Consider the following 12,771-nt stretch of genomic DNA (forward strand, 5'->3'; position numbering starts at 1 on the left):
TTCTGTCTAAAACTAGCATTGTCCTTGAATTTTTTTTAATCATGAGATTAATGATGGTCTTTGGTCATTTTAGACTGAAATATGTTATGTTGTTACTTTTTACATTTTATTTCATCAGAATAGTATTGATGAAGACCAAACTTGGTGGTTTTTGTGGCACTTCTATATGAACACACAAACAAAAATGTGGACATGATTAGAAAAGGCTAAATAGTCACATCGGTGATCTTCATGGTCAGAAATGGCCACCACAGGAAATGAAAAATATAAAAATACAGCGCAATTTTCTGGGGTACAGTTTACAAATCAGCTACAATAAGGTAATCTTTGATAATGTATAAATATAAATCCAAATGGAAAAAAACTTAAAAGTAAATAATTATGTAACAAGGGAAAATGGTGGCATTACATTTTTCCTTTATTTCTGCACCCAGGTGGCTTTGCAATGGATTTGAAATAACTTTGCTCTATTTTTAATTTAAACAATATTAATAAAAAAAAAAAAGAAATATTATTTTTGAATTATTTTTACACATAAATAAATGGTGCGCAATTTAGAGGTGAATATTGTCTAATGTTGCATCTGAAGGGGGTGTCTAGAAGAGTTTTGTTTTGTTTTAAAAAACATGTTGATATCGTTTGCATCAAAATTAAATAGAAATTATTTAATAACTACCATACCTACCAAAAAACAGTTGAGTATTGCAATAGGGGAGATACAAATATCACTCAACTTAAAATGGCATAATTTTCAGCAGTTTGTCTTGTTGTCAAAGTTTGTCTTGAAATTGTCCAATAAGTCATGGGGGGAAAAAATTGTTATTTATAATTTCATATTAAATAAATAGCGCTATATGAAAATAAGTGTCTAACAAAGAAGATAAATCTCTCTCATGCTATTTATGTATTATTATGTATTATTATTTCTTAATTTTCGCTATGTCACACTATAGGACAAATTTATGGTATAGTTCAGTAAAAATGTTTTTTTTTTTTTAAAAAAAAGCAGTGAAAGAATTGAAGTTCGTGACCCTTTATATTTTCTCTAAGATCAGACTTCACACTACATGAATATATGCATTTCTTTTTCAAAAAAGTTTTTTACAAAAAAAGCATTTTTTTACTGCCTATTTGTCAACTACCATATATATATATATATACACACTGTATAGTTAGGAATAACTAAGGGTTAAATAAAGATTTTTATCTGAAGTGTTTTTTCTTCTTTTTTCTTTTTCACTTTTAATCACTCAAAAAACAAACTTCAAAGCCCTGCCCTTTTGGCATATGGAAATGTGTAATGAACTGGCTAAAATGCCATATAACCATGCTAGGAAGTTAGGTTTAGTCTTGTCAGAATGGATCCTGCTATTCATATCAAGTGCTCAGTGGAAGCAGTAGTCCCTCTAATTCAGCTGGCATTGTCTGTTCACAATGTGCACCAGGAAAAGGCAATAGATTAGACACTGGTTCATCTGCTGCTATGTGCTGGAACAAAGGCATATTTGGGAGGGAGAATTGAAACATGTCAGGGGTGCAGATCCATGGGAGACTTCATGAAGAGCCAGTCAGTTATTAACAGATGAAGAGCACACTGAAGACCATAATAAGACACATTAAGGGTCAATTAGTGAACAAGAGGTCACTGGTTGTATTTCCTCTCGTTTTGACTTACTAAAATAACTCAGGTTGACAATCAGGAAAAGTTTAACAAGAATTCCAACAACTACCTTATTATTATCATCATGTGATGTTTCTCTCTACCTACTTCTTATTAGGCCTACTACTTTTACTATTTATACTTGCTTGTACTTAGAACATATTATTCATAATTATATAACTGTTTAATATGTTCCTTAAATGTTTTAGTGTGTACTCCAAACATAATTATCTTATATATGTATGTGTGTGTGTGTGTGTGTGTGTGTATAACATTAGGATTTGATACATCATAATATTAAAGGACTCTCAGAGTCTTCACTATTTCAATTTTAAGATCTATTCATCCATCATTGCTTTTGAATATGCCTTACTGTGATGTGTAAATGCCTGTATAAATATATGAACATAAATGCTTAATATAGTATACATTTTTTTTTTTTTACAAAGTTATATTTCCTACAAATATGACACAATATTTTAGGATAAATCATACTGATTAAAAACAATAAGAAATGTTGTCTTTAGGCAGAAAAAAAGTTTTCATACCTGGTCTTAGTATCTGGAGAGACTTCATTTCTGTGACCACCTGCTTCTCTGTCTGTAAGCCTTTGAAAGACTCTGTTTGTACACCGCTGTGAAGAGGTCCAAATGTTATTTCTGTGTGGCATCTACTCCAAAAACTTCAGTCCCCATGTTCAAATAAAAGAGGTATTAGGGGGGAGGGAGAGGGAGAGGGAGAGAGAGAGAGAGAGAGAGAGAGAGAGAGAGAGTTGCTTCACGAATATACTTTATCAATACAGTTCATGATTTGGTTACATTTTTTAGTTTTATCAAGTTTATGTCAGAATATTTCCATCAATACCAGCTCCTGACAATGCTATATAGTAGGTTTAAAGACTGCAAATGTGGAAATGTAGTGTTCATACATGTGCATATTTATCAAAAGTGCTCATTTCTAAATGTTCATGTCAAATACAGGACGTCCTCAGTAAACAAAAAGTACTGCACAGAATGAATGACATAAAACACTTTAATCATATGTTTTCTCGGGACGCGTGAAAGCAACAGCTCTCATTAAATACAAACTACAACTTCCACATCGTCATGAAATTCGTACGTTTCCGCGTGCGTCTCGACGCAACGCGCCGGAAGGCGTGTGTGCACTGCGTCTCCGCCGTCAATGCAAACGAAGTAAGAGGCACCGAGAGTCAAAGCTAAAATCCGCATTCAAGACAAGATGGCAGGGTTGCCCCGCAGGATCATTAAGGTAACCGTGAAGTGAGACACACTACACATTTTCAGTTATTCTTTTTTAATCATAATACCACGAAATCCTCAAATATCATTGAAACTATCAGCCGAAGAGAAGCGACAGCTGGATTAGCGTTTGGCACTCTGTTTGTTAGCCACTTCCGTTTAGGTACATTCACTCGTCTCCCGAATATGGGTGGGTTAAAAATACATCCACCGCTGTGGAAGACTGCGAAGGGCCTGTGTCTTATTCATAAAAATTGGCAACCCAGAATCAAAAGCATTAAGAAATGACAAACGTTCCCACATTAACTGAAGTGTAAATGGTGAGAGAGGTACGCTCGCGGTCATTCATTTCTTGCGCTCGAGCTGTTGTGTGTGAGCTCGCGAGCTAACCGCTCCAGAGACGCTAGCTAGGCGTAAAACTTGGTAAAATGGTCGAATTTAAGCAGTCACACAATTATTTCCCAAACGATTTCACGTATAGACAGTCATATATCTGTTTTTCTGCATGCAGGATGATTATCTGGCCATTAAGGATGCGATTATAAGCAAAACAATTCGGCTCGCCCGCTTCCTGTAGGCTAGGGAAGCTGTTGCGGTGCTTCTGCTGCTAAATGAGCTAATGACTACAGGCCCCAAACAGCTTAAATGTCAAATAAAATACAAGAAGAGATAATTAAATTAGACATTAATTGAAGAACAGAACATCCTCAATGAGAACTGTTGTTTATTCCCCCAGAAAAATTAAATGTGTAATGCTGAATTAAAGGGACAGTTCACAAAAAAATCCGATTTAAACCGATTTATTAACCCTTGTGCTTTTCCAAACCAAAAACAAAAGTTGTATGTCAGTCTGGAACACAGGAGGAAATATTATACAAAATGAAAGTCTCAGTCTCCATTCACTCTCATTTTATAGAAAAAATGCAGTGAATGTAAACGGGGACTTGAGCTGTCAGTGTCTGACATTCCTAATTGTGTCCTTCTGTGTTCCACAAGAGAATGTGATAATTTTTTGGAACAATAATAGAGCAAATAACGATATTTTTTTTTAAACTGTTTACAGTGAACAGATTTATGGCTAGCGAAATGACACAAGCTGCTTCCTCCTGATAATATCTTAACTCTGAATACATGTTTCCGCATATATATGATAGAAATTAGATACATTAGAGTTGGCCCTAGTGCATCCTCTGTGCCTCTGCATTTTTTGGGGTATATGTGGCTACTTCTGCTAATATCTAGTAATTTGCACCTATACATTTTTTGGTCTCAGGGAGGATACTGTTAATTGAATTTATTGCATCTATAAATGTATACTACTTCAGGTTGGCTGGGAAATTAACTGACTAATGTGAGTTGGAGGGCTGGGAATGCATCCTTAATGTCCCCCAAGCATGAGACCATGACAGGGAGCCCCTCTCTTGTCTGTGTTTGCTCTGCATGTTTTTGTCTGTGGGTTATCTAAAAAAAATGTGAGGAATTTCATTCTGAGTACAATGTATATGTTAACTGGAATAGCAGTAAAAACATAGGAATAGCATATCATATATGGCCGTATTTGGAGTTAGAATTAAATTTTTATTCAGCACAGACACATTAAACTGATCAAAAGTAACAGTGAAGATTTATAATATTGCTGCTATATATATATATATATATATATATATATATATATATATATATATATATATATATATATATATATTAGAATTCAAATAAATGTTCTTTGAACTTACTATTAATCACAGATTTCTGGGGAAAAAATCTATTGATAAGAAGAAATGTTTTATTCAGCTTTGCTGACACAGGAATAAATTTAGATTTCAAGATATATTTAAGATAGAAAAGTTATTTTAAACTAAAATTTCAAAAACTTTAAAAATAATTGTGCCACCCCAAACCTTTGAACGGTAGTGTATATTATATGTATAGTGGATCGTGATTGTTTTTTTTTGTTTGTTTGTTTTGTAAATCAGGATTATAAAAATATCTCATGCTAGTTTTGTCCAGTTAAAAATCTGGAAATTATTGTAGAAGATTCTTGTTTTACAGGTTCATCATTATATAGCCATAGATCCCTTTGAACTAGGTTACAGGACAGGTGTGGTAGCATTTGTGACACTGAGATTGTAATATCCACTTTTTGGCACAAGTTCTCAGATGCCAAGTAGACAATCTTTCAGGTGTAGAGTACAGCATAGTACAGCAGTTCTCAGATGAACGACGTCTCCAGACTCAAGCATTCCACAGGTGATATCAGATTCTCATTAGTCATATGGGTGTGAGTTTCCAAAGGGCTTTAAGGTTCAGCCCTGTGTCTCTCTCACAGGACGCAGAGTGTCTTGATTCAGTTTTAGTGACTGTCAATTTAACCCTTGAAGACTTGGCTTCAGATGAAACATTGCTCTAATGCCGGGTATATATATATGTTTCCTAGTGACATATGTAATGTGTGACCCCCAGTTGGCGATCTCTCATGTAATGTGCAAACCACACAGCTGCTTCATGATACCCAAAACAGAACTGGGAATTGATATTGAAATTGCAAGGCGCTGTCTTTTCTAATGTCGTGGAAAAAGAGTGTTTACTGAAAACATTGTGAGTGCCTAACCAGCAGTGTTTGTGGTGATGTAAGATCATCCTCTACCTTACTGAAGGTTAAGGGTACTATATTATATGCAAATATTGTAGTTCTGACGTTAGTAACTATATTTAAACAAATTTTGTGACTTAGTTGATATTTACATTTAAAACACTTTTCTTATTTAAGATGCATACACTTTCAGGAAACCTTTCATGGTTCAATTAGTTGTGCCTACAGTAGCATTCAAAACTCTTGGGGTCAGGAAGTTGTTTTAAAATGTTTTTGAAAGAAGTCTCTTATGCTTGCCATGGCTGAATTTATTTGATTAAAATACAGTAAAAAAAGTAAAATGGTGAAATATTACTAAAGTTTAAAAACTTTTTTAATTTTAAAATGTAATTTATTTCTGTGATGGCAAAGCTAAATTTTTAGCATCCTTTACTCCATTCTTCAGTGTCACATGATTCTAATATGCTGATTTGCTGCTCGAAATGTAGAATTTTTGCAAAAAAAAAAGTAATGTATATTTTTTGATTAATAGAAAGTTCAAAAGAACAGCATTTATTTTAAAAATAAATCTTTTGTAACATTAGCAAAAGTAGCATGTCTTTACTGTCACTCTTCATCATTAATACACCTTTGCTGAATAAAATAATTAATTTCTAGCAAAAATAAATATATTGCTGACTCCAACTTTTGAATAATAATGTACAAGCTTGCTTTAATAAAAATGAATAAATAATAATAATAACATGCAGCAGATTTCCACAGGGATGGAACAAGTGATGGAACAAAGTTTATATGTTCATTTGGTAAACGATTTTGTCTACCGATAAGAATGCAGGACTCTTATCGCCAAGTAACACATTTTACCATGTTTAAATAAAGTCCACAATTTTCATCCTAAGATCTGTGTGGAAAGTCTTTCTAGGTTTGGTCATATTTACAACTCACAAAACTGTTGTCACTGTGCATGTAACATGTCGTCTCTTTCTACTGATTTGTTTACTCCCGTGTACCCGACTATCTCAATACCAGTGCTTTGACTAATTGCTAATTAACTGAGTGTGTAGATTCTTGATGTTCCAGCCTAATTGATCCTGTTTCCATGTGTCTGTGTGTGTGTGTGTGTGTAGGAAACACAGCGTTTGTTGGCAGAGCCGGTGCCAGGTATAAAGGCAGAGCCAGATGAGGGGAACGCTCGCTACTTCCATGTGGTCATCGCCGGACCTCAAGACTCCCCCTTTGAGGGAGGAACTTTTAAACTTGAACTCTTTCTTCCTGAAGAATATCCCATGGCAGCTCCGAAAGTACGCTTCATGACCAAAATATATCACCCCAATGTAGACAAGCTGGGAAGAATATGTCTAGATATTTTGAAAGGTGAGAGACTGTTTTATTTCATCTTTTAAAACAGGGGTAGGTAACGTCGGTCCTTGGAGTGCCGATGTCCTGCAGAGTTTAGCTCCAACCCTGAAAAAACCCTCACCTGCCTGTAGCCCTAGTAATTCTGAAGACCTTGATTAACTTGTTCAGGTGTGTTTGATTAGGGTTGGAGCTAAACTCTACAGGACAGCGGCACTCCAGGACTGACGTTGCCTACCCCTGTTCTAAAACCTTCTAAATAACAGATTATGCTGATTTTAGTCATCTTGACCTGAACACGAATGTCATTAGTGCTTAATGCTTTAATTCTACTATAATGGAAGACACATTTTCTTGAGACATGGAACAAACCGTGATTCATCATTTTATCTGCCATTAGTCTTAAAGGGGTCATATGATGCGATTTCAAGTTTTCCTTTCTCTGTGGAGTGTTACAAGCTGTTCATGCATAGATAAGAAAGACATGTCCACGCCCTCCTAAAACGCCTCATTTAAACACGCCCCCACATGTCTACGTCACTGTGTGGGAAGATTTGCATAACACCGCCCAAATGTATATGCAAAGAAAGAGGGCGTGATTTTTATTCTCACTGTAGTATTGTTGCTGCCACCACCATGTCGTGGTGAAAGTGAAACTACTTTATTTGGGCTTCCAAAAGAGGACACAACTAGAAATCAGTAGTTAAGTTGTATTTACAACACTGTTCCAGAACAGTTCAACCCAAATATTTGCGCGTGTGCAGCACATTTTACAGAGGACTATTTCCTGAACCTGGGAGAGTAGCCTACAATATCAGCTGTGCACAAAGGCTGTTTCTATAAAGTGGGGCAATTCCAACTTTGCAAGGACAGTCTGGGGCTTCTGACTCACAGCCTATAAGTACATTTTCATATTTAAAGAATTTGCCACTGACTATTCAAACGTGAGTTTTGAGCTATGTAGAGTAGCGCTTGTTGTTTGTCGTTTCTCCGATCTCAAATGCAGACATGGTAATGTTGACATCGCACAGCGTAAAAAGACGGTATAAGTCATTATAATTAGTAATTATGTCCCCACTGGATGCAACAAATGACTCTGTTATTATGGGTTTTATTGTTTTTGTCTTGCCACGCCGGGACACAGCATCACAGTACGGTAAGGGGCGTAACATTTCCGTCACACACTTGAGGTATTCGGCCAATCACCATGCACTGGATAGCTGGCCAATCAGAGCACAGCTCGCATCTCAGAACGATGAGCTTTGTAAAAATCGATGCGTTTCAGAAAGGCGGAGCATAGAGGAGCAACAATAATGTACAGTATGTGGAAAATTCTGTGGTTTAAGGTAAAAAAAAAAACACATTAGCACATTGCTTTACACCAAATACACAAAATAATGTTCTTTTTAGCAACGTCATATGACCCCTTTAAAAATGGCAACATTTCTCTTTTGAAATTAATCAGATAATCACTAGATGTTTTATTATTTATCCTGAAAGGCCAGTTTCTATATTTCACCTGCTGTGACTTCAAACACATCATGCATTTTTATAAACATTACCATTTAAATGTTTGGGGTTAGCAAGACTTTTATTTTATTTAGAAATATATTAATTACTACTTTTATTCTGCTAGGATGCATTAAATTGAAAAATAGTAACTGTAAAGACATTTTGTGACGTAAAATGTTATAAATAAATGCTACTCTTTTGAACTATTTATTCATCAAAGAATCCTGAAAAAAATGTATAACAGCTTTCACAAAAATATTAACTGTTTTCAACATTAATAAGAAGAGATATTTCTTGATCACCTAATTAGATTTTCAAATAATTTCTAAAAGATCATGTGACACTGAAGACTGGAGTAATGACTGCTAAAAATCTGCTTTGCCATCACAGGAATAAATGACATTTACATGAAATTTCATAATATTACTGATTTTACTGTATTTGATCATATAAATGCAGCCTTGGTGAAAATAAGAGACTTATTGACCCCAAACTTTTGAACAGTTGTGTGTGTGTTCTCACAATTAAACACAATGACTACTTCATTTAATACATGTGTGATATGCATGATATGATTTTGTCATGTGAGTCTCTGTATGATGGTGAAAATTCAATAGATGAAGCTAAAAATGAGCTTGGAACAACCTTTGTTCTCAGTTCATTCATTCATCATTGTGAATGCTAGACTGTCAATATTTACAGTAATTATATTATAGAATTGTTTGTGTTTTTATCTGACAGTGTTTGCTCATATTGAGAGAAAACAGAAAATGGGAGAAGCAAAAGTTTTCCAAAGCAAAAACACATACTTAAAGCATTTTTAAATTTTTTATCCAAAATAATTCCTTGCTACATAAAATTGTATTATTCCTAATTGTTTTTTTTTTTTTTCATTTCTGTAGCCTGTCTCAGTACTAACAAAATAGTAGACAGTAAAAATGATAAATAATATCTTATTTTCCCCCTTACTCTTGAAGTAGGCAATAAAATTTGGTGATAAAATGGGGAAATTAGGATTTTGTCCCTTGAGTAGTCTGGGAGAAAAACGAATACGAGTTATGGTTTCTGGAAAAGACTCATTTTATCTTTACCTCAGAGGATTGGCAATTTAAGTCTATTAAATTTTATAGCTCCCTTACCTAACATGCATATACTGTGAAAAGTTTGCCTATTTAATCTCTTTTGGAAGATTGAGGATCTCAGATCACACTTTTGACCCCACAGAAAATGATCTCTCTGCTCAACTGTCCAGGCCTGGATTTGGCACATATGAAAGCTAGCAGCTACTTTTCTGCTAATGCCCTTTCTCTTGTTTATCTCTCTACATGGCATGATGTCTCACAGATAAGTGGTCTCCAGCCTTGCAGATCCGCACAGTGCTGCTATCAATCCAGGCATTACTAAGCGCTCCCAACCCTGATGATCCTCTAGCAAATGACGTCGCAGAGCAGTGGAAGACTAACGAAGCTCAAGCCATAGAGACAGGTGGGTGCTGGCTAAATGCATTTAAAGGGATAGCTGATTCTTAAAAATAAAATTCTTTAATTTTCTGATGAAAAAATACAAATAATTTTGAGTTTGTCTTACGATTCAGCCTTTCTTCTCTCAGTTCTGAGAAAATATTGCAAAATATAAACCCGCAATTCTGAGAAAAACCTTTGTAATGAGAAACTCAAAATTGTGAGAAAAGTCAATGACGAGTTATAATTTATAATTGCAAGATATATATTAGAATTCTAAATCTCAAAAATCAGACTTTTACATCTCGCAACTTTTTTTTTTTTTTTTTCATCACAGAATAAAAAATAAAAAAGGTAATTGCAAGTTTTTTTTATTTCATAATTCAGACTTTTTTTCTCACAATTGCGAGTTTACATCTAATATTTCTGAGTTTAAATTAAAAAAAAAAAAGGTTTTAAAATTGTGAGAAGTCAGAATTGTGAGATAAATGTCGCAATTACCTTTATTTATTTTTTTAAATTCCATGGTGGAAACAGGCTTCCATACATTCTAAACCTTAATAACTGACTTCTGCAGAACACAAAATACTTTAAATATTTTTTCCCATATAATGACAATGAATTGCTCCCAGTATTGTGTATGGACAAAAACAGTCTTCAAAACATTTTTCTTTTGTGTTCAACAGAAGAAAATCATAAAGGTTTAGAATGGCATGAGGAATCCATCTCTGAATGAATAATAGATATTGCTAATATTTATTTCTCTGTTTGTTTTAAATTCACTTAAATCAGAGGTTTTTTTCTGGGTGTTCAATAAGCTTTAAGAGGCCAGTGATAGTCTGTGTGTCCCAGAGGCCTTAATTCATAATGATGCTCTTGCGAAATAGTTCTTATCTCATGTAGCTGCCTTCGAAGTACATTATTTTGCTGTTGCTAATTGCTTTTTACGGTTAGTCATAATGAATTGAAAAATCCACACCCTTTTTGTTCACACAACTGGAGTTGAAGTCAGCCTTGTGCTGAAGATACCAAGTAATTTATCTCTACATGGAGAAAACACTTCCGGGTGTATTAACTCTGCATTTGTTTGTCTTTTTCAGCCCGAACATGGACCAGGCTTTATGCCGGAAACAATATTGAAGTCTAGAAATGTATGTGGGGAGACAAAAAGAGAAAGAAAAAAAAGGAAGTCAAGAGTGAAAACAACTCCATGTTCTGCCAAGACCTATTCATTTTCATGTAAAGGACACAGTCTTAGGAAACAAAAAAATTATGATAAACTGTAAAGAATATATTAACACAAAAGTAAAAAAGAAAACTTCAGACAATTTGTGATTTAAATGCACATTAGTACAAAAAATGTCTTTGTCCTGATTCACTGCTGTTGAGATGCATGGGCAGATGATCTACTCATACGGCTTTCTTTTACAGTGGTTGAGGAGGTAGCCGCAGTCTTCTGCTATGAAGCGTGCATTAAAACTGACTGTCATTTGTCTGTCCCTTTTGTTTTTGTTTTTGTTTGTTTGTTTTTTTTGTGGGAGGGGGGTAACTTTTTATATTTCTTTTAACCTATTTTCTTCTCATTGCTCTTTTTTATTATTATTAATGAGGAGCAGCAGACTAGCCCCCGTTTAGAGCACCTTTTCTGTCAAACTGCATACTTACCCTGATAGAAAACCTAGCAAAAAAAGTGTAAGTTCACTAAAACGGAAAAGAGACGCCAGATTTAAACCACATGCAAACCGTAATTTCACCTGGGAAATGGTTCAACTGGAAAGTCGTTCCACCATCACAGAAACTGTTAAGGATGTAAACCCTAATGTAGACTTGATTTATGTTTTGGACTACGGGCAAGGTAGAGCTAGAGTGAAGGGAGAATTTGCGTAATACTACTTTTAGTATAACAATTCTGTTAATGTATCCGGTTTTAGTGTTTTGTTTTATCTATCTTGCCATCGCTGTACTAATTGCACTCTTGAAACTCCATCATTGCGTGCTTTTTATTTTCTTGTGTCCATCACAGTCCAGTGCATCAAGATTCATTTGTCTGTTTCTTCCCTTAAGCATTTATTTTGAAACGCCATGGTTGCAGGGGGGGCTGGAGACGAATGATGAATTGTGAGATTTTAGTAAAGGGGTGAGGGGTGGGAATGTTTGCAGAAACATTGCAAAAGATCAATAAAGGCTTTGTCTCAATTTCCATGATTGGTCTTTGGTTAAAACATTAATTTCAACCGTGTTTGTAAGTTCCTGCTTTCTATAGAAAGGGGAAAAAGATCCTGCTTTTTAAAATGTGATGACAACAGTCCACACACATATTTCTGTTCTTTCTGTAAATAAAATCTGTTGATTAATAAGAAATATTTATGGTGGTGGTTTTATTACATTTCCGAGAATGACTAACATGTTAACTGCTCGTTGGTTTTTCCGTGTCTGCCGTTTTTCTGCCTTTCAGAAGGCTTTCATACGCTGGAGAAAATGTTAGTCACAGCATGATGTTTATCACTACTCCAAAATAACCTGTGGTCATTTATAGATTTATTTCACAAGTACCCTTTTAAGGTATGAAGATTGCTGTTGTGCCTATAGGTGATGTCTGCATCATTAACTTTATCAACTGTTAATATTTAACGACTTGTTAAATATTTTAAGTCAGTGTTTCCCATACGGTTTCTCCTACAATATTTAAGAAATGTTTAAGAACCGTTCTCTTCGTGAATCGGTTCTTTGACTCGCCAGAACTAGTTAAAACGATTATTTAGCTCCAAAGTTGTTGCACGTTTTAGTAAAACGTGTTGTGTTGTTAAATTATTACACAATCCAATGGTGAATGTTTCCAGTACGTTTTATTTGTATCATTTCCGTTCTTCACCAGCTCAGTCAACTCGTCGATTCACTCTTGGTTTATCAAGTCGAACCAGTCGGTCAGGA

General features: G+C 34.8%; 1 protein-coding gene across 1 annotated transcript; it reads left to right on the forward strand.

The window, feature by feature from the left end:
• The first annotated feature begins 2,771 nt into the window (after positions 1–2,771).
• ube2na (ubiquitin-conjugating enzyme E2Na) lies at positions 2,772–12,174 on the forward strand. Its single transcript, XM_058752116.1, has 4 exons — positions 2,772–2,929; positions 6,640–6,886; positions 9,725–9,865; positions 10,941–12,174. The coding sequence occupies exons 1-4, from the start codon at positions 2,900–2,902 to the stop codon at positions 10,985–10,987; spliced, it is 465 nt and encodes a 154-aa protein (XP_058608099.1). The 5' UTR covers positions 2,772–2,899; the 3' UTR covers positions 10,988–12,174.
• The last annotated feature ends 597 nt before the right edge of the window (positions 12,175–12,771 follow it).

Source organism: Onychostoma macrolepis, chromosome 18 (genome assembly GCF_012432095.1).
Source record: "Onychostoma macrolepis isolate SWU-2019 chromosome 18, ASM1243209v1, whole genome shotgun sequence".
Lineage (NCBI taxonomy): Eukaryota > Metazoa > Chordata > Actinopteri > Cypriniformes > Cyprinidae > Onychostoma > Onychostoma macrolepis.